This window comes from Caenorhabditis elegans, chromosome V (genome assembly GCF_000002985.6).
Source record: "Caenorhabditis elegans chromosome V".
NCBI classification, from domain to species: domain Eukaryota; kingdom Metazoa; phylum Nematoda; class Chromadorea; order Rhabditida; family Rhabditidae; genus Caenorhabditis; species Caenorhabditis elegans.
This window is the reverse complement of record NC_003283.11, coordinates 3668410-3686556: the sequence shown is the minus strand read 5'-3', so window position 1 is coordinate 3686556 and position 18147 is coordinate 3668410. Positions and strand designations below refer to the sequence as shown.

The 18147-nt window shown below is 34.3% G+C and overlaps 5 protein-coding genes and 1 pseudogene across 11 annotated transcripts; 1 reads left to right on the top strand and 5 right to left on the bottom strand.

The window, feature by feature from the left end:
• Nucleotides 1-87: 87 nt before the first annotated feature.
• W08A12.3 (uncharacterized protein) lies at nucleotides 88-3704 on the bottom strand (the record flags this gene model as incomplete). Of its 2 annotated transcripts, NM_071626.4 has the most annotated exons (4): nucleotides 88-360; nucleotides 2014-2204; nucleotides 2904-3044; nucleotides 3383-3704. In NM_071626.4, 4 exons carry the CDS (start codon nucleotides 3641-3643, stop codon nucleotides 306-308), a joined length of 648 nt encoding a protein of 215 aa, NP_504027.2. The 2 variants fall into 2 exon arrangements, with proteins under 2 accessions (NP_504027.2, NP_001317837.1); NM_001330801.3 differs by lacking the exon at nucleotides 3383-3704 and having other exon boundaries at nucleotides 306-360; nucleotides 2904-2915.
• W08A12.2 (Neuropeptide-Like Protein) lies at nucleotides 665-1895 on the top strand (the record flags this gene model as incomplete). 2 transcript variants are annotated; one of them, NM_071627.6, is made up of 2 exons in its annotated part: nucleotides 665-903; nucleotides 1625-1895. In NM_071627.6, the coding sequence occupies 2 exons, from the start codon at nucleotides 839-841 to the stop codon at nucleotides 1737-1739; spliced, it is 180 nt and encodes a 59-aa protein (NP_504028.1). The 2 variants fall into 2 exon arrangements, with proteins under 2 accessions (NP_504028.1, NP_001317836.1); NM_001330802.3 differs by lacking the exon at nucleotides 665-903 and having other exon boundaries at nucleotides 1680-1739.
• A 1167-nt stretch (nucleotides 3705-4871) lies between the features above and the next one.
• Nucleotides 4872-5036, bottom strand: W08A12.5 (annotated as a pseudogene). The gene is made up of 2 exons: nucleotides 4971-5036; nucleotides 4872-4920 (listed from the first exon to the last, which is right to left on the bottom strand). Coding segments are annotated over exons 1-2 (115 nt in total).
• Nucleotides 5037-9924: 4888 nt separating this feature from the next.
• Nucleotides 9925-13177, bottom strand: pals-33 (Protein containing ALS2cr12 (ALS2CR12) signature; the record flags this gene model as incomplete). Its single annotated transcript, NM_071625.3, has 12 exons — nucleotides 9925-10107; nucleotides 10237-10417; nucleotides 10788-10997; nucleotides 11048-11143; nucleotides 11229-11361; nucleotides 11681-11811; nucleotides 11872-11919; nucleotides 12394-12471; nucleotides 12584-12643; nucleotides 12754-12828; nucleotides 12876-12914; nucleotides 13101-13177. 12 exons carry the CDS (start codon nucleotides 13175-13177, stop codon nucleotides 9925-9927), a joined length of 1311 nt encoding a protein of 436 aa, NP_504026.3.
• A 1140-nt stretch (nucleotides 13178-14317) lies between these two features.
• On the bottom strand, nucleotides 14318-15758 carry Y39H10B.3 (DUF3523 domain-containing protein). Its single transcript, NM_001269101.3, has 6 exons — nucleotides 15637-15758; nucleotides 15379-15486; nucleotides 14912-14947; nucleotides 14681-14811; nucleotides 14516-14636; nucleotides 14318-14466 (listed from the first exon to the last, which is right to left on the bottom strand). Exons 1-5 carry the CDS (start codon nucleotides 15714-15716, stop codon nucleotides 14545-14547), a joined length of 447 nt encoding a protein of 148 aa, NP_001256030.1. The 5' UTR covers nucleotides 15717-15758; the 3' UTR covers nucleotides 14318-14466; nucleotides 14516-14544.
• Nucleotides 15759-15772: 14 nt separating this feature from the next.
• Y39H10B.2 lies at nucleotides 15773-17793 on the bottom strand (the record flags this gene model as incomplete). 4 transcript variants are annotated; one of them, NM_001269099.3, is made up of 5 exons in its annotated part: nucleotides 15773-16208; nucleotides 16263-16486; nucleotides 16533-16676; nucleotides 16790-16855; nucleotides 17600-17793. In NM_001269099.3, 5 exons carry the CDS (start codon nucleotides 17776-17778, stop codon nucleotides 16057-16059), a joined length of 765 nt encoding a protein of 254 aa, NP_001256028.1. The 4 variants fall into 4 exon arrangements, 3 of the variants coding, with proteins under 3 accessions (NP_001256028.1, NP_001317844.1, NP_001364789.1); NR_138519.1 differs by lacking the exon at nucleotides 17600-17793 and having other exon boundaries at nucleotides 15962-16208; nucleotides 16790-16856; NM_001377596.2 differs by lacking the exons at nucleotides 16790-16855; nucleotides 17600-17793 and having other exon boundaries at nucleotides 16057-16208; nucleotides 16533-16642.
• Between the last annotated feature and the right edge of the window lie 354 nt (nucleotides 17794-18147).

Genomic DNA, 18147 nt, shown 5'->3' with positions numbered 1-18147 from the left:
ATCAAATCCCGGATTTCTGTGCATTTTCCCGTGTGATCTGGTGTTTGCGTCGTTGGCGCATCTGGGAATTGCGCACCGTAGCCTAAGTTGTTTCATTTTATTTTATTCGAATAGTTATTATTCCAGAAGAAAATTATTAATTAGAAAAAAAAATACACAAAGCAAAGATAAGTGAGATCAACTCGTGAGGTGGGTGGGTGAAGGAGAGAAACAAAAAACAAAATCAAAATCAAGAGAACATTTAGGTACACAAATATGGATAGAGAGGAGGCATATGGGCAATTTCAAAAAATAATAGGTACAGTTCACACAGTCGTCTCGATTTTCATACCAATTCGGAGATTGTCGATGGACGAGTTTCTGAAAAGATATATTTTTCAATTTTAAAGATTCGTATATGGCTTTTGCACATTTACACGATAGGTCTGCATAGCCTAGTGGTTACCCATTTTGCTTCGGATCACACGACCAAAGTTCCAGCCTACTTGCTCTTAAAACCTTTTTTCCTGAAATTTTAAAGCCTATGACTCAGCTCATAACGAGAACCCCGGCGTCAGTTGTTGTCCCATCGTGACCGGCTGACTTTCTCTGCGTCTCCTGATCCCACACACTGTCTGCTATCAGTTCTCGCCCGCCTCCCGGCAGGTGACAAATGAGGGACCGTTGAAAAACACGAGGCGTAGACGGTAAACGAGACATTTTGCAGAAAAAAAACGAAATGTTTTCAACATTATTTAGCCTCGTTTGTCCTCCCCGCCATATTTTTCCCCCAAATTTCCGTGGTTAACTGATCAGAATTTCTTATAAAAAGGCGCGAATCCGCCCCAAAGTCTCAAACATGAAAACATCGACGCTATTCGTTTTCACAATTTTACTTTCTATTTTCTTCTTGACAGTTGAAAGGTAAGCCAGGCTGTCCCATTACGGTTTGATCTACAAAAAATGCGGGTTTTATTGGCCCAAAAAATGTGCCGTCAGCATTTTCTTAACCATGCGAAATGAGCGGAGAACTGCGCGTCTCTTCTCCCGCATTTTTTGTAGATCTACGTAGATCAAACCGAAATAAGACACTTTGACATTACCACGGCCTGGCAAAGGGTACATCAGTGTAAACGCGCTCTACTGATAATTGACTTTAGCCAGGTTTGGGCGCGATTTAAGGAGAAAAGCTTTGGTCCAAAAAATTTAGAATTCATTTTCGAACATTTTTTATATGCATATTTTTGAGAATAACGCGCCCAAACGTCCAGGTATACGGTAGACAAATTGCGTGCAGGCACGGCCCGGCAAGTGGTACATCCATGCAAATGTGCTCTACTGATAATTTGAGTGTAGACCAGGTTCGGGCGCGTGATAACGAAAAAAGCTTTGGTCCAAAAAATTTAGATTTTAATTTCGGACATTTTTTATATGCATCACAAAAAAACTGGACCAACCGTTTTTGAGATACAAGCGCCCAAACGTCCAGGTATACGGTAGACAAATTGCGTACAGGTACCACTTCTCGGGCCGTGACAGGTACCACTTTTCGGGCCGTGACCACGTGCCACCCTGCATGTCGGTGAACCTCACCACCCTCTCCCCACAATACACCCGATTTGACGCGCAATTTCCATAATTCCAGCAGTCTACCCGACTGGTGGCACCTGCATTCACCGTTCCCCAAAGATTACGACGACATGACCGAGGGACGTGTCAACCAGAACCGAATTCTCCGCCCGATGCGGATTTCTCCGTGAATTTTGGATTTTTTTCCTGCTATTTTTGTGTGTGTTTTTTTTTCAAATCGTTTTTTGCATTGTTCCGAAGCACGCTAGCGTGAATTTTTAATATTATTATTATTATTATGTCATGTCTCAATTCTAAGAATTCATCAAATGAATCTCAATTATCTACTTTTTTTGGAATTTCTGACATCACTGCTATTTTTTTTAACAAACAACAAAGTTATCTTATCAATACATGGGCGGAGTCAAACACACAGGACTTTACGCGCAAACCCCTTCAACTTACGCGGTCTCAGTGGTGTCTTCTGTGGTAGTGGTGTCCATGGAAGGCATCATAACCGCGTCGAAAAGCGAACTGCTCAAGCGGCCCCACGTTCTTCGTTTGCTTTTCCCGTCGAGGACGCCGCCCGTGTATTCCCCGTTTTCAGAGGCATTTATTGTGGATTGTGAGTTTGTTGTGTTCGTGTTGATGGTTTCCTGAAGGTTTGACTGTTGGAGCAATTTGGTTTTAGTTGGCCCCTAGCCATTTGATCTCCGAAAATTGCTGGAAACTTATACGAAGTTTACAGTGGAACGCCAGTACAGTCTGTTTTAATTTCTTACACTACGACTTCAAAGGAGGGCGTATTTATACAAAATGGTCTCGCCACGCGCCACGTGGTGTCAGAGTGCCCCACTGTGGATTGGTCTACGTTGATCAACAAAAAATGCGGCAGAGTTTCCACCTGATTTCTCATGGTTAAGAACGTGCTGACGTCACATTTTTTGGGCAAAAAATTCCCTCATTTTTTGTAGATCAAACCATAATGGGACATCCTGGCACTACGTGACGCACCTCAATGGGTGGCGGTGCGTGGTGAGACCATTTCCCTCAAATGAGCATTCCTTTGAAGTCGTAGAGGAATAAATTAAAATACCCTGTACACGTGGTGTCAGAGTGCCCCACTGTAGTTTGATCTACGTTGGTCTACAAAAAATGCGGGAGAAGAGATGCAGAGTTCTCAACCAATTTTGCATGGTTAAGCACGTGCTGACGTCACATTTTTTGGGCAAAGAATTCCCGCATTTTTTGTAGATCAAACCATAGTGGGACATCCTGGCACCATGTGCTTGTAGAAGACACCCGTGCAATTTTCCCGCATTTTTCGGAGGTAAAACTAGACGCAAAAATCCTACCTCGCTCTCCATCCGAACCTTCTTGCTCGGCGAGCTCTTCTTCGTCGACTCCCGATCTCGTTCGGCGGACTTCCGTGGAATCACTATTGGCTCGGGAAGTGGTGGAAGCGGTGTAGAGTCGACACGTGGATCCGAGATGTACTGGAAATGACAAATTAACTGTGATGTAGCAAACGCGCGCTATTGACAATATACCTAAGTGTCCTCTGGCACGTAGTGCCAGGCTGTCGCATTACGGGTTGATCTACAAAAAATGCGGGAATTTTTTGCCACGTTCTTAACCATGCGAAATCAGTTGAGAGCTCTGCGTCTCTTCTCCCGCATTTTTTGTAGATCAACGTAGATCAAGCCGAAATGAGACACTCTGACACCACGTGCTCTGGGTGAATTTTCAGATTTTTTTTTTGAAAAACGCGTGAAATTGATGCAGATAAGGTTTATATTTTTATTTTTCGAAAATTCTCAAATCACAACTTTACCTCTAAGCTGGCCGACTGCCTGCCTGACTCAACAACGACACAATCATAATCACACGATTTTTGATTGCGATGCAAAAGCCTGTGAATCTCGTCCACATAGTCCTCGGGCAACTTCTCGACGTTTCGCTTTTTCCGTCGATGTGAGAGCATTTCGCAGCACGTAGAAACACAATTACAAATCACAATTAGGATAGCTAAAAGTAGGCCTAGGCCTAGACAAAATGCCAGCACTTCGACGGCGGTTAGTCCAATCACACCCATTTTTTGTCGGAAGTTTGGTTCAGCTCATTTGTGGAGGAGTTTTTTTGGATTCGAGAAGGTTCTGGAACGGAAATTTGTATTATTTGGGAGGGGAAAGTCGGCGAAAGTCAACGAAAGTTTAGAGAAAGTTGGAGAAAGTTGACGAAAGTTGAGGGAAAATTGGCAAAAAGCGGGGAAACGTTCAAAAAAAAAATTAGCGAAATTCAGCGAAAGTCGGAGAAAGCGGCGAAAGAAAGCAAGTGAGGTAATTTTTTGAAATTAAAACAACTAAAAATAGCGACAAGGAAAATTGAGGAAGTTTTCCTTTTTTGCAATTTTTAGTCACTTTTTCCCACAAGGAATTATGCAGGGTTTTGAAGTGCAAAAATCAGTGCTTTTCTCTTTTTTTAAATCAAAATATGATTGAACGGCGTACTTGCTTGGGAGGATTTATCCGGGAAAAACTTTTGAAATTCTAACTAGATATGTAGTCTATAGACTATAGTCTCAAAAAAAAGTTGCTTAATTTTTTTTCCCACAAAAAAAGTGACTACTAGTTAAACCAAAAAAAATGAAGAATCCAATGAGTGGACCGAAATCCAATTAGCTATTATGCTTGGTTGGGTTTTGGCAACAAAAACACACGAATTCGCGTGTCATCATCGAATTTGGTTTGAATTTTTTATTATTTACGGGGAAATTTTTTAGAGGAAATTTTTTTGAAAAATCGAAATTTCAAGTAAAATTTGTGCAAACACTTCAAACCTATATAGAAAAAGTTTATTGACATTCAATTTAAAATGGAGTACACCACCAAAAAAATTTTAAAAAAAGAGGTACACCAAAGTCAAGGACATTTCGGTGGAGGTTCAGAGAAACAAAGGGGGGCCTCCAACTGGTACTATTATATGTACATTGTTGTACGTACTACATACCACATTTGGTATCAACAGACTATTGGCATTTTTAATGGCAATGTTCACTGAGGAAATGGTGGAGGTCAGGCAATTAGGAAAAGTTGGTGAAAAATGTTGTTTGTGATACAACTTTTGGTTTAGGTTTAGTTGAATAAATTTGAATTTTTTTTTTCCAAAAGTATTTATTTGGAAAATCGGTGCAAAACCCAAAAATCCCATTTAAAAAAGTTTTTTTTGTTTTAATTCGGTCGTCCTTTTCAAATTATTTTAAAAAGAATTAATTGAAAAATTTTTGAAAGATAAGAGTGCGGTAACCAAATTCACAAGAAGTACACTTGAGACCAACATGTAACAGAATAAGAATACAGGTATCATACTTGTCTGGAAATTATATTTTCATTAAAGTTTTGGATCTTAAGAAAATTGCGTACTTTGAACCAGCATTGTACCGAAGAATCAGTAATGACGTCCCAGTTTAGAGTACCTACAAAAAATTTTTCCAACACTTTGTAATCGAAATTTCAACAGTTAAAAAACAGCTGAGACCTCAAAATCTCGGCAGCTAAAAATTTCAGAAACTTCATATTTCACTTCAAAGGAAAATTAAATTTCAATGCTAAAGTAAGAAATCTTCCGAAAATGAGAAGAAAATTGAAATTTTGCGCGGTTGCTAGGAAATTGGAACAAAAAAATTTGTAAAAAAGCGCTGCCAAAAGCATTTTTAGTAAAATTCAAACATTATTTTAAAAACTTGAGTCAAACATTTATTAATTCTTCAAACGAACTTTTTGCTTCTAGTTAAAAAAAAATAATTTTCATCAAAAAACAATAAATTAAAAAATTTGAAATTAAATTTTATTATATTATTTTTGTTTCAGATCGTAATATAGATTATTGAAATTTCAAAATCTATTAGAATTTATTAATATCCTCAAGAAACTGAATCAAAAATTAAATGTAAAAATGTGGAAATGTGGAAATTTTTTTGATTTTTTTCAATTTTTTAAGAGACAAATTTTCTGATTTTTCATATTTTTTCAAAAATTTAACGGTAATTTTCAAACATTTTTAAACTCTGTTTTAAAAAAATTGAATTTTTTCGAAATGTATTAGTTACTATATGATGAGCAGAACAACAAAAAATTGAACAAAAATGGAAAAAAATGTTCGATTTTTGATAAAGTGTAATAAAAAAATTTACGAAAAAAGTAGAAAAATATGATCGGGGAATAGCCGGAATTGAAAATTTCCAGCAAATCGGCATACCGGAAAAACCCCAAAAAATTGAAATGAAAACGGTACGATTTTCCATAAGTTGGTTTTTGCCACAAGGATTAAAACATATCGAGAATTTAAAATTTTTTTTAAAACTGTAGACGGTCACGTAGTGATACCTGCGTGATCTATGAAAAACTTTGAAAAGGTGCCAAAATTTGTTGCTCATCGAGCCCATCACTTTGAACCTTTGAAACCACAGACCTCCAATTTGACACATTTCAAAGAAAAATTGGAGTGAGATGTTGAAAAGTTCAGAGATGATAATTTGAACTTTACAACTACCGATTACTGATCTACTAATTTCTTTTTTACCCAACGTTTTTCAAAACTTTGTCAAACTTTCCATACACTTATCATACATTTGCAAGCTGATAGTTTTAAACTTTTAACAATTCTCAGAGCAACTGGCACAAAGACAAGTGTTTTTTTTTCGTTTTCAACGGAACTCTAGAGATATGAATGAAAAGTAGGTAGTTGAGGAATTCGAAAAGTTGGAGGAAAACGCAAAGAAAATGGCATGAATTGAATCTTGTCGTGGGACCTTTTCACTTTTTCTTCAACAAAAGGAAGGAATTTTGCAATTTTCAAAAGAAGAAAGGGTAGAAAATTATAAACACAGAACGGAGTTTGGCACGGGGGCAAACTGCCGATTTGCCGGAAATTTTCAATTCCGGCAGTTTGTCGGTTTGCCAGTTTGCCGGAAATTTTTAATTCCGGCAATTTGCCTATTTGCCGTTTGCCGGATATCAGATTTGCCGGAAATGTTCAGAGAGATTTTTTTATTTAGAGTGATAATTTTTACACTTCTAGGATGCGTATAATTTTGCCGATTAAAATGCTTTCCGGAAAATTCAGCAAATTGCCAATTTGACGGAAATTTTCGATTTCGGCAATTTGCTGGAAATCTCAATTCCGGCAATTCGCTGATTTGCCGATTTGCTGGAAATCTCAATTCCGGCAAATCACTGACTTGCCGATATTCTGGAAATTTGCGATTCCAGCAATTTACCGATATGCCGATTTGCTGGAAATTTTAATTCCGACAATTTGCCGATTTGCCAATTTGCTGGAAAATTTCAATTCTAGCAATTTGGCGATATGCCGATTGGCCGAAAAAAAATATTTTAAAAAGATATATTTTTTTCAAATTATATTTCTAGCCATTTTTCTCTGCAAAATTAAAAAACAACTATCGATTTTTAGGTAATTCGAATTTTTTCGTAATTTCTCTTTTTTTTTTTTTGGAAATCGAAAAAAAAATTGAAAATTTTTTAAAAACATTTTTTAAGCTGCTATATTGAGTATATCAAAACTTTTTGTTGTCATCTAGAACAGAAAACAACAAACTAATTTGTAAAAATACAAAATAAAACATTAATTTGACGACTAATCGGCAAAAAATAGTTGTTCAACTTTGGCAGCTCATATCTCGACTGTTTTCAATTTTTACAAAAAGTTGTCAACTGCAAAAACATTTTTCGTATATTTTTCTACATTTTTGCTGTTTAGCAAATTTTTGTATCTACAAAACGAACCGCGATATAACCTTTCGAAGTAAAGCAAGTCGAAAAAGGGAAAATATAGAATAAAACCGAGAAAAAATATTTCAAATGAAAAAAAAATCAAAATATTTTTAATACCTACACTAAAACATATATATATTTTCAATATATCCAATAAAATCAAAAAATCTCCCAGTGATACAACGAGCGATGGGGAAAAAAAGCGCGGACCCCAACCAATTGTCATTTTCTAATGTTTCTCTCTCTATCTTCAAAATCAACCGGATGTCGAAGGTCAGACATCGATAAAAGTGGAGATGATAAGATAAGAAAACATCGAAGGAGTCAAAAGCTCCGCGGCGGAGCACGAAGGATAGAGAACAAGCCGATTTATTCGAAAAACTGGCTTTTGACCTTTGCATGTTTTTGATGAATGTAGGTACACTTGAGGATTATGTTATACTAGTTGAAAGTGAGTGTTCTTTTGAACCAATCAGCGTCCACGCACATTTGATTGGTCACAAAATGGGCGGGGCAAATGGCTGATTGGTCAAGCAGTTACTATTTTGGAGATAATTGAAACAAGAAGATTATGCACAAAGACTTGGATTTTATGATTTTTTTTTGGGTTTTCTTCCACAATTTTAAGGTTTTCATGGTAGACAGGCTCGTGTGCCTACTTTCTGCCTGCCTGATTTTTTTTTTGAAATATTTACGGAAATTTAAAGCATTAGCAAAGTTTGCAAAGAGTCAAAAACTTGTGAGCATCTCTCGTCAGACAACACAATTAGTGTTGGCACATAAAAGTGTGAGAGGAATGTTGGAAAAAAAGTGAGTTCGTTTTTCTTGACTCGAGTGGTTTGGATTTACGATGTGATTATCATAAAAGTCCAGATGTTATTTTAGTTAGAGTAGTTAGGGAAATTGAAAAAAAAGAGTTTAAACTGTTAAAACATGCCTGCCTGCTTGCCTGCCTCCATGTTGGTCTACGTCTGCTTGGTTTCTAATGCCAAGGAGAAACTTTGAAAAAAATCATTATTTTTGTCGAGTTTTTCAAAACGGAAAAAAGTTTTTTTTTGATAAAGGCTGTCGTCGAAAAATGTTCGAATTTTTGATTTTTTTAGTCAAGAAAAATCGGGTAAAAAATAGAAAAATTGTATTAAGATCTACAGAAAAATGCCAAAAAAAATTTAATTTTCTTTTGATTCATCCAAAATATTATGATTTTTATGTGAAGACGGAGAAACTAATTTTTAAAAAATAAAGAAATGGCAGGAAATTATTTAAAATTTGGAATTTTTTCGAGGGAACCGAAAAATCCGAAAAAAAAATTTTCAGATTTTGCAGAAAATCGAATAGTTGAAAAATTCCAGAAATAGAAAAAAACAACGTTTAAAAAATCGAGAAATAGTAGAAAATTATTTAAAAATTGGGCTTCTCCCAAGAATCCAAAAATCGGAACATTTTCCGTTTTCAATTTTCAGAAGCTATCAAACAACGGACACATTGGTAATTTTTTGTGACACCTCATAGACTACTTTTGAATTAACTGTGTATTACGAAACTAGCCATCTTCCATAAAAACCAAAGAATGATCAGAAAATTGGAGAATATCCAGATTGGATGGCAAATCCCATCGATTTAAACGACGTTAATAGTCACATTGAACAAGATAATAGTAGAGGGGGGTTCCCCCTGAATCTAGATGGGAAACAACCGGGTGTAGGTCAAAAAGACAGATGTCCATCCACATTCTGAATTTTATGGGGCCCCTTTCTCCTCCACCAACACACACACACAGCGGAAGAGGACCACTCTGGCAGATGATATTCATGTGACACTTTTTGACTGATCTGGTCACTTTTTGAAACACATTTTGACACACACACTTTGTGGGTGGGGGAAATGGGGAAAGAGAGAGCAGCTGTGAAATGTTTAGTGGGAGATTAATTCAATGATGGAGATTTATTTTTATGCAAATTTTTCAGTTCGGGGAATTTCTGATGATCGTTATCGTGTGGTTGAGCTTCCATGCACACGAAATTGCCTGCCTGTGCGCATATTAGGCAAACATATCTGGTCTTGAAACCTATTTCCTTTGCCGTAAAAATTCTGTTTATTTTTATAAATAAATTTTTTCTTTGATGTGAAAAATCTTGTGAAAAAGCATAATTTTCTTCAAAAAAAAAAAGCCAAAATTGCAAGTTATTTTATGAACATTCAATTTTTTAAGTCGAAAAAATTGGAAAATTGGAAAACCGGCACCTTAGATCAGCATCCAATTATTAATTTTCAACATCATTTTTTGAAAAAATGATAAAAGTCCGTAGGAATTTTTTTTTCAAACAACAAAGAGATGGGTATTAATGGCCGAATAATTGTAAAAAGTTTATAGAGTTTATAGAATTTTTCTACTTTTCAAGAACCATTCAGTAATTCAAAAAGTTATAGACTTTATTAGAAATTTATTGCAAATGTTCAAAAATAATTTTAAAACATGTAAAAATCTCCAAACCTTTTTACTGTTATTGTTTAAGGAAAATAATTCTACTTTAAGTTTTTATTAAAATTTTCGCACAAAATTGATTCAGAGAAGTTGAAAAATTCACAATTGAGAGTTATTTTGCATTTCAGCGTAGTAGTTTCGTTTCAGCTCGGCTAGCGTCGGAATATTCATGCAAGCTCTGTTCAATTTTCCAGTTAAATTTGTCAGCTTCGTCAAGTTTGCTCCATGATCGAGCTCTCTCAGCAAACAAGCACATGAAAAAGAAATCTCGTCGACCGCTTTCTGAAAAGGGAAATTGCTCGTGAAATATATATATGGTACATGATTACCCCCAAAATTGCAAAATTTCGAATTTTACGGAAGAATTTTACGGAACCAAAAAAAAGTCACACACAAAAAACTAATACTAACCTGAATATCAAGTAAAAACGATTTGTTGGTGTTATCATACATCACCGACATATTTGAAGATTCATTTTCCATATTTTTTAGCAAAATTTGCAGAACGTGCTTCCATTCTTCTATATCTGTAGGTCGTGGACTGGAGACCAGGCACCGGTGCTCCAATATCTGCGAGTCTTTATTGGCAGACCTGAATTTGTGGAAAAAGTTGAGGACTGGAGAATTTTTCCAGTTCTTTACTACACTCTAATATGACATGCCTACTTGAAAAAGCTCTTTTACTACCCAGCAAAATATAATATATCATTAATTATTTTTTTCTGATTTTTCAATAATCGGAACACTAAAATATTTAGTTCTTCAATTTTCAAAAAAAAAAATCAAAATAAAAGTTTGTTTCAAAAGAAAAGACCTGGTAACGATATTTTTGTGCTCATGTTGGAAATACACATTTTGTTTGATTGAATTTTTTTTCCTGATAAAAGAAGACTTCTAAATAATTTTTTTATTCCGGAAAAACACCCAGGACTCTACAGTAATGCCTGCCAGAAAAAACCAACCTTGCTTCATTCAACCTATTCGTCCAATTTCTTTCAATTGTATCATTCCAAACTCTCATCTGCATAATTTTCTTAATTTCTTCAAATTGCCGATTCATTTCCCTCTGTCTTTGCTGTGCTTCCTCATTCAATTTCTGACATTTTTCCTCAAATTCCTCATCGATTTTCTGGCGGCGGAGGGTATGCTCTTCTTGGGCTTGCTGATATTTTCTGGAATTCTTTTATGGATCGTTTCAGAAATTTCGCTGAGTAAAATTTACAGTGTTCGATCCATTTCCTCATTTTTGAAGCGTATTTTATTATTACGGAATTGTTCGTCTTGCTTTAGGCTCTTCTCTTTCAAACTATCAAGGTATCTGAAATGTAAGGTAGTAAAATGAAAATTCAGATCATCAGATCTTCAGTTACCCCATGAGCATTTTTTACGAGAGTAAAACTTACGGACTATAAACTTCAGTGTTTCGCTGTGAATTCTCGAATTTCATTGTCTCGATCGCCAATTCGTCCTCTCGATTTTTTCTATCATTTTCAATTTTCGCACTCCGACGTAATTCTTCAAGTCTGGCTTCTTGTTCTAAAATTTTAAGGTTTTTGATGTTTTAGCGGCGATGAAAATTTTGTTAGAAAATGTAATGATTATTTATATCTTTTCTAAATTGGAGAATATGAACTGGCTTAAAAATCCCTTAAAATTGAATTGCCGCGCCTTTTTTAGATATTCGAAAAAATAATTTTTACCTAAAAAACTCAATATTTTTTTTTGTTTGAAAACGTACGTACGAATATATGAAAAGTTCCAATAATAATAATAATTAAAAGCTAATATACATAAAAAACAAAATTTGAATTCCCGCGTAAAGTCATTTGCTCGAGAAAGTTTAGCAACAATATACCATTTTGTTTCCGCTGCCTTCTCAATTCAAAGTCTTGATTTTGCTGAGTAATTTGTCGAAACGCTTCCTCTTGCTTGATTCTTGACTCTTGCTGCATTCTCTGTAGCTTCTGTTGATGCTCAAACTCTTTTCTACAAAGGTTATGTTGATCAATAAAAGTACACTCTACTTAATGTAAAATTGGATCTTACCTTTGTTCATCAAGTTCACGTTGTGTTTTGCGATTGGCGATTTGCTGGCTGAGAATAATAAAAAATAACATTAAAGGTGAGCTAGCGCCAGCAGCGAAATTGTCAAAAACCACTCATTTGGTCACAAAATGACCAAATATCATTATAAAACTTTTCAAAAAAATTTTGAAAATTTTTTATTTACTGTCAAAAAGTGGCAATTACTCAGTTTTTGCCACTAATAATTTTGGAAAACGACCAAAAAAAAATTTTTCTACATTTTTTATGTTTTCATTTTGTTCAAATTATTTGTATTAAAACATTGAGGGGGTCAAAACATGCGACATTGCTTTAAATTTCCTCAAAAGCTCATATTTTCCAAAATTTTGGCAATTTGCCAAAACTTTGACCGGAGATTATGAAAAATCTAAAAATTTTTTGGAGTATTTTATTATGATATTTGGTTGTTTTGGATCATTATGAGTGACCAAATCCCCACTGGCGCGACTCCACCTTTAAGAACATCTGTCGATTTAGACAAACCTGTGATAATCCTGATTACTGTAATTGTTGCCGGAAGGCAGGTTAAGATATGGGGAATAAAGTGAGACTGTACTGTTTCTGAAAGTTTCGAATTAGAAATTCCGAAATAAAAAGAGTTTAACGTAAAATTTTATGCAAAATTTGATGTGAAAGCGCACATCCCAAATTAATTGCATAAGCGCCAACTCACACTGATTGTTGATTGTGCTCGTAGGTTCGACCAGGATTGGTATAATCATTTGAAACATATCTGAAATTCAACAACTGAAATAGGTATAGTCTTGCTAGTTTAAAGTACTACAAGTCGAGTAGAGGTAATAATGAAATATCCTAAAAATTTTTTTAATTTGAAAAACTTAATGATTTCTTGGCGGTTCACTCGATGTAATTTCAAGCGACGTGTTTCTGGAACTTCCATACTGAGCTTCTGTATCTCTGCAATAATTTTTGTGTTTTGAAGTTTCAAGATCAAATCAGCTTACTGTATATTACCGCGATAGCGTGAAGTTGAATCTGTGACTCTGAAGTGTGAGAGGTTTTTTTTTTTGATAAACTATGAGTTTTTTCTGAATCTAGGCTGTAATGATTTTTTACAATGTAGGAATGTAGGCAAGTAGGCAGACATAAGTATTTTTTGCCTGCTATAGATATTGAAACTCCATAGTTGTGTATATATTTGAAGAAAAAAAATCATGCAAAATACTTACCCATAATTTGAGTTCTCCCTATTGTTAGGTTCCCGGGAGCAACAACAAGGACAACAGTACGAGAATAGTGCACCCATTTTCAGTTTTCAAATAAAAGAATTGTTGAACAAATGTTTTAATGCAAAAGTGAATAGGAAAGTTGGAATGTCAGAAACATGTTGTCCAAAAATAGAGGTGAGCAAGAGAAATACCGACTGAAAGTCATAGATAAGAGAAATGTGACGTAGAGAAAATAACGATGAGGAAGGGGAAAAAAAATAACACGGTGTACTTGAAAAAACGTAAACACATTGAAAAATGTTACAGTGTTTTACAAGGAAAAAGTACAAGATTTCTTCGGATTTTGAAACATAACATTCTTGGCATTATAACAGAAATTTTCGACACAAAACTCAAATTCACCTAAAATCTCCATCTGAAAATTTTTCATTAAATTTCTTACTAGGGAATTACGTGCATACAGAGGGTTTAAAATTTTAAAACAAATTTAGTGTCATTCGATAGCTGATATTATGTACTTTTCGAACGTAAGAGACCATTTTTGCCGGGGACATCTATAACTTGAAATATTTGCGTCTAAAAATTACTTATTTCAGTTGGTTTTCAACGTACACCCAACTATCAAACTTCTAAAAAATTTTCAAAATTTTTTTTTATGGCGGTGCAAAATTTTGAAAAAATTACACTAATTTTAGCTAAAATCTTGATGTTTGCCCACTTTTTTTTGGAATATTCATTCTTTATTGCATATTTTGGTAGTTTATTTCATTTAATGCCATTGATTAAGATATTTTTAAAGGCGATAGGTAACCAATTTCGATGATTTTTGGTTACCTATTGCCTTAAAATATACGAATCAACAAAATTAAATGAGATAAACTACCAATATAATAAAAGATGATGATTCCGAAAAAGTCAACTTCGGACAGATGTAACACGGAAAAATGGTAAAAAATTCGACATTTCAGCTGAAATCAATGCAATTTTTTTCGAAATTTTGAACCACAATAAAAATTTTTTGAAAACTAGACGTTTCATTATGAAATTCGTTCATTTAAGCCCATTTTAAGTCTATACGTTCAAAATCGTTCGAACAATTGGTCTTCCTTTAAACGATTTTATTGCCGTTCTAAATGCTCTGCCAATCTAACTATCAAACTTTAAAATTATTTTTCAGATACGAATTTTATTTTCTGAACTCCAAGTTTTAGATCGAGTTTTGGCAATCTTTTTTTTTTATTGAAATCACTCATAAAAATGTTTTTCGCTTCAACAGTACATTGTAACAATAGAAAGTTATGAGATAAAATACAAAGAAGTGTTAATAATACAGAAAAAATTATCCACTGATTCGGGTTCATTTGGTCTGAAACTCGGAAAAATTCAGATTTTTCGAACGAGAAACAAACCCCTACTTGCAAGTTCTTGACATTTTCAGTCTTTTTCAGATATTTCTCGTATAGTTCGGCTCTCGGTCTTTTTTCTCGTGATCCAATTTTGATTGTATTTTCAATTTCTCAATCTCTGCTTTTTTCTCTGAAATATTCGAACATTTTAAGTTAAAAAAATCCCCAAAATACCGATGTTTTTCCTGCGTCGTATCGAATTTTCTTCCTGAATTTGTTGAGAAACTTGCAGCAGCGCAGCTTTGTTTTTTTCTTTAGATTCTTTTAAGATTCTGTCAATATTACGTTGATGTTCATCTTCTTTGCTGTAATTTAAATGTTGAAGTTTAAAAATTCTAGATGTTAAATTACAAATATCAAGCTACAAACTACAATGTTCTCCAAAAAATTGAAAAAAAATTATACCTCTGCTCAACTGCTTTGAGGTTGTTTTCCTTCTCTCTGAAAGTAAAATTTTGACAATTAAAAAAACCAATTTCAAAATTGGAAAGTGTACCTGCTATCCAGAACACGTTCAGGTAAGGGGGGGTGAAAATACTCAAATACTACCATGTGTTAAAAATACTATTGCTAAAATACTACTTTAGTTGTTTAAATACTACCTTTTCAGAAAACTTCGTAATCTTGTTCATTTTTTCATCTGATTACTTATTTAATAGTATTTCTGGTTAGATATTTCGAATAAAACGTGAATGGCCCAAATTTTTGCTCGCGTTAAATCTTAGAAGTAGAGGTGCAGCAAAGTGGTCAACTAATGAGAAAGAGCTCTTGATATGTTTATTAATATTGTAATGCTTTAGTTTTTCTATCTCATAAGTTACTTGAGCGTCATCAACAACGGTTATGGTATTGTATGATAGTATTTAACTAACTGCCTAAATTCCTGATTTTGCTGGACAATTTGCCGGACAATTACGTTATTTCGATCGTTTGACTCTTGAATAATTCTTTGTAGCCTTTGTTGTTGCTCAAACTTAGCTCTGAAAAAGAAACAATGATCAATAAAAATATACTCTACTTAATGAAACATTGAATCTTCCCTTTGTTCATCAAGTTCAATTTTTCTATTGCGATGGGCTTTTTTTGCCTGCCAACGATATGTATAATGAAAAATGTTAAAATTTACTTACCCATAACTTGAGTTCTTCCTATGACTACGTTCCCGGGGAAAACATGGACATGGGGTATTGATCGAGATTCGTGAACCCATGTTTCACATTTGAAATACAAAAGGTTCTTTGAAAAAATGTTTTAATGCGAAAGTGAGAAGGAAAGTTTTAATGTCAGAAACACACATCAATATGGTTCAAAAATAGAGGTGAGCAAGAGAAATACCGACTGAAAGTTAAAGATAACAGTAATGTGATGTAGAGAAAATAACGACAAGGAAGGGGAAATAAAAAGGCAACTAACTCTAACTTATTGAAAAATGTTTCTCTTTGACGTTATTCCGCATGCAAAATATTAATTTTATTTTTGTACAGGATCCATCTAAACATGTTCAATAAATATATTTATTCCGAAATTTAGAAATATTTTCCAGAAAAATCTCAAAGACTCGATCTTTGCACAGTGACAACATCCCAGGAATCATCGGTTCCATTATCACTGACTCCTTCTTCATTTTCTTTTTCCGTGTCAGCGTTACAATCACTTGCCTTTTGCAATTTCCTGTTCACATCCTCAAACTTGGCGTTTAATTCTGAAAAAAATACTTGTCAGAAATAACAACAGACTACAAACTACGAAAACTTACCATCTAATTGTTTCTGCATTCTCTCATTAGTTTCTTGCAACTGCAATTCCAGAGCTGTGAATTTTTCTTTGTTTTGATCACAAGATTTTCTTTGCAGCTCCACGATTTTTTCCAATTGCTCCTTGGTTTCCTGCTGGCTTTTTTCAGAATTTTCGATCAGTTTTTGACGTTGTTGTACCAGGGTTTCATACTCCGAATTGTCCAAGCTGGTTTGAGCCCGGTTTCTAAATTTTACGGTTCATGGGAAAAAAATCTTCAGAACTTTAGTACCTTCTTTCATCCGCATCATCTTTCAGTTCTTGAACTATCCGTTGAAACTCTTCCGTTTGAGTTTTCATTTGGGAAATCATGGCTTCACTTTGCTGACGAGATTGCTCCATTGTGAGAAGGATCAGTTTACGGGTTTCGGCATCTCTGAAATTCTGGGTTTTCGCGGGCCTTGGTCAATGTCGGCTGCACATTCAGTACACTTAAAATTGAAAAAAAAAAAAACAAAAAGGAATACACTACAAACTACGCAAAATCACCTCTCTTGTTGAGCAACATCATTTTCAGCTTGACGCCATGCAATTTGCTCTTCCGAAGTAGGCTCTCTGGAATACAAATTTCAAACATTTTGGCGGGGAATTCAAATATTCTGAGAAAAACCATTTTGGAGGATTTTTCGATTTTTCTGAAAAACATTTTGACGGATTCTATGAATTTTTTGAGAAAAATCTTTTTGGCGCGGAATTCAAATTTTCTAAAAAAAAAACAGTTTTGGCGAAAATTTCAAATGTTCTGATTGTGAGAAACATTTTTGGTGGGAAATTCTAAATTAATTTGATCGGATTTTCTGGGTTTTTTCTTCAATTTTTGATTTGAAACATCGTGTTTTTCAAATATTTTCCCGCAAATAATCTAAACTAATATTAACTAGTCGTTTATGCCAATTTTGAAATTTCCGCCGATTTCTTTCGAGAATTTCTTTGCGGAAAATTGGCGGGGAATCCTAATTTTGTAAGAAACAATTTTTTGCGGGAAATTTAATTTTTCTGAAAAACCTGGAATCTTCTTCAGAACCTCCTGGGAAATTCGATTAAATTTTGGAAGTTTTTAGAATCTTCTGAAAAATTTTAAAACTTCCGGAAAGTGCTAGAACTTTTTGGAAAAATCGTGAAAATTCTGGAATGTTGAAGAAAATTCTGGAATTATATTTTAAAAAATTTCAAAACTATTAGATTAAAAATAATTTACAACTTGAAAAAAATTAAAATTCTCATCGCATTCCCTATCTTTTGAAAAAAGTATTTCAGTTTTGCAGTTCAAATATTTGGATTCTGAAATTCAAAGCATACCTTCTAAGAGACGAGTTACTACTGGATGACGGTGAAAATTCGGCTGGAGTCATATTACCACTTGAAAATTGGGGTTTCCTTTTTTCATAAAAATATGCTACAACTCCAACCACTGCGGGAACGATTATTGCAGCAACCACCTCTACCACTATGCTATTGTTATTCGATGATTTTTTCATTTTCTTCCTATTCCTATTTCTGAAAAAATATATAAATGTAGAGAAGCTTGTGTGCGAAAAGTTTCAGACGGAGAAAGCAACAAAAAAAATCAATTTGTTATCAATGTGAACAAATATTATTTGTAATTGACAGATTGCAACAGAGCAAGGCGTCGCAAACTCAGAAAAAATTTAGGAAAACATTGAAAAAGGTGTTTTGAATAAATTTTCAATTTTTCAGGTTTTTGATATAATTGAAAAATCTTTTTTGAGAAACGTTTCTGAAATCAAAGGGAAAAAACAATTTGTCTTGCAAAAAAAAATCCAAGTGCAACAAGTTGCATAAAAGTCAAGTGTAAAAGCAAACAATCTATTTTTTATCAGCACAAC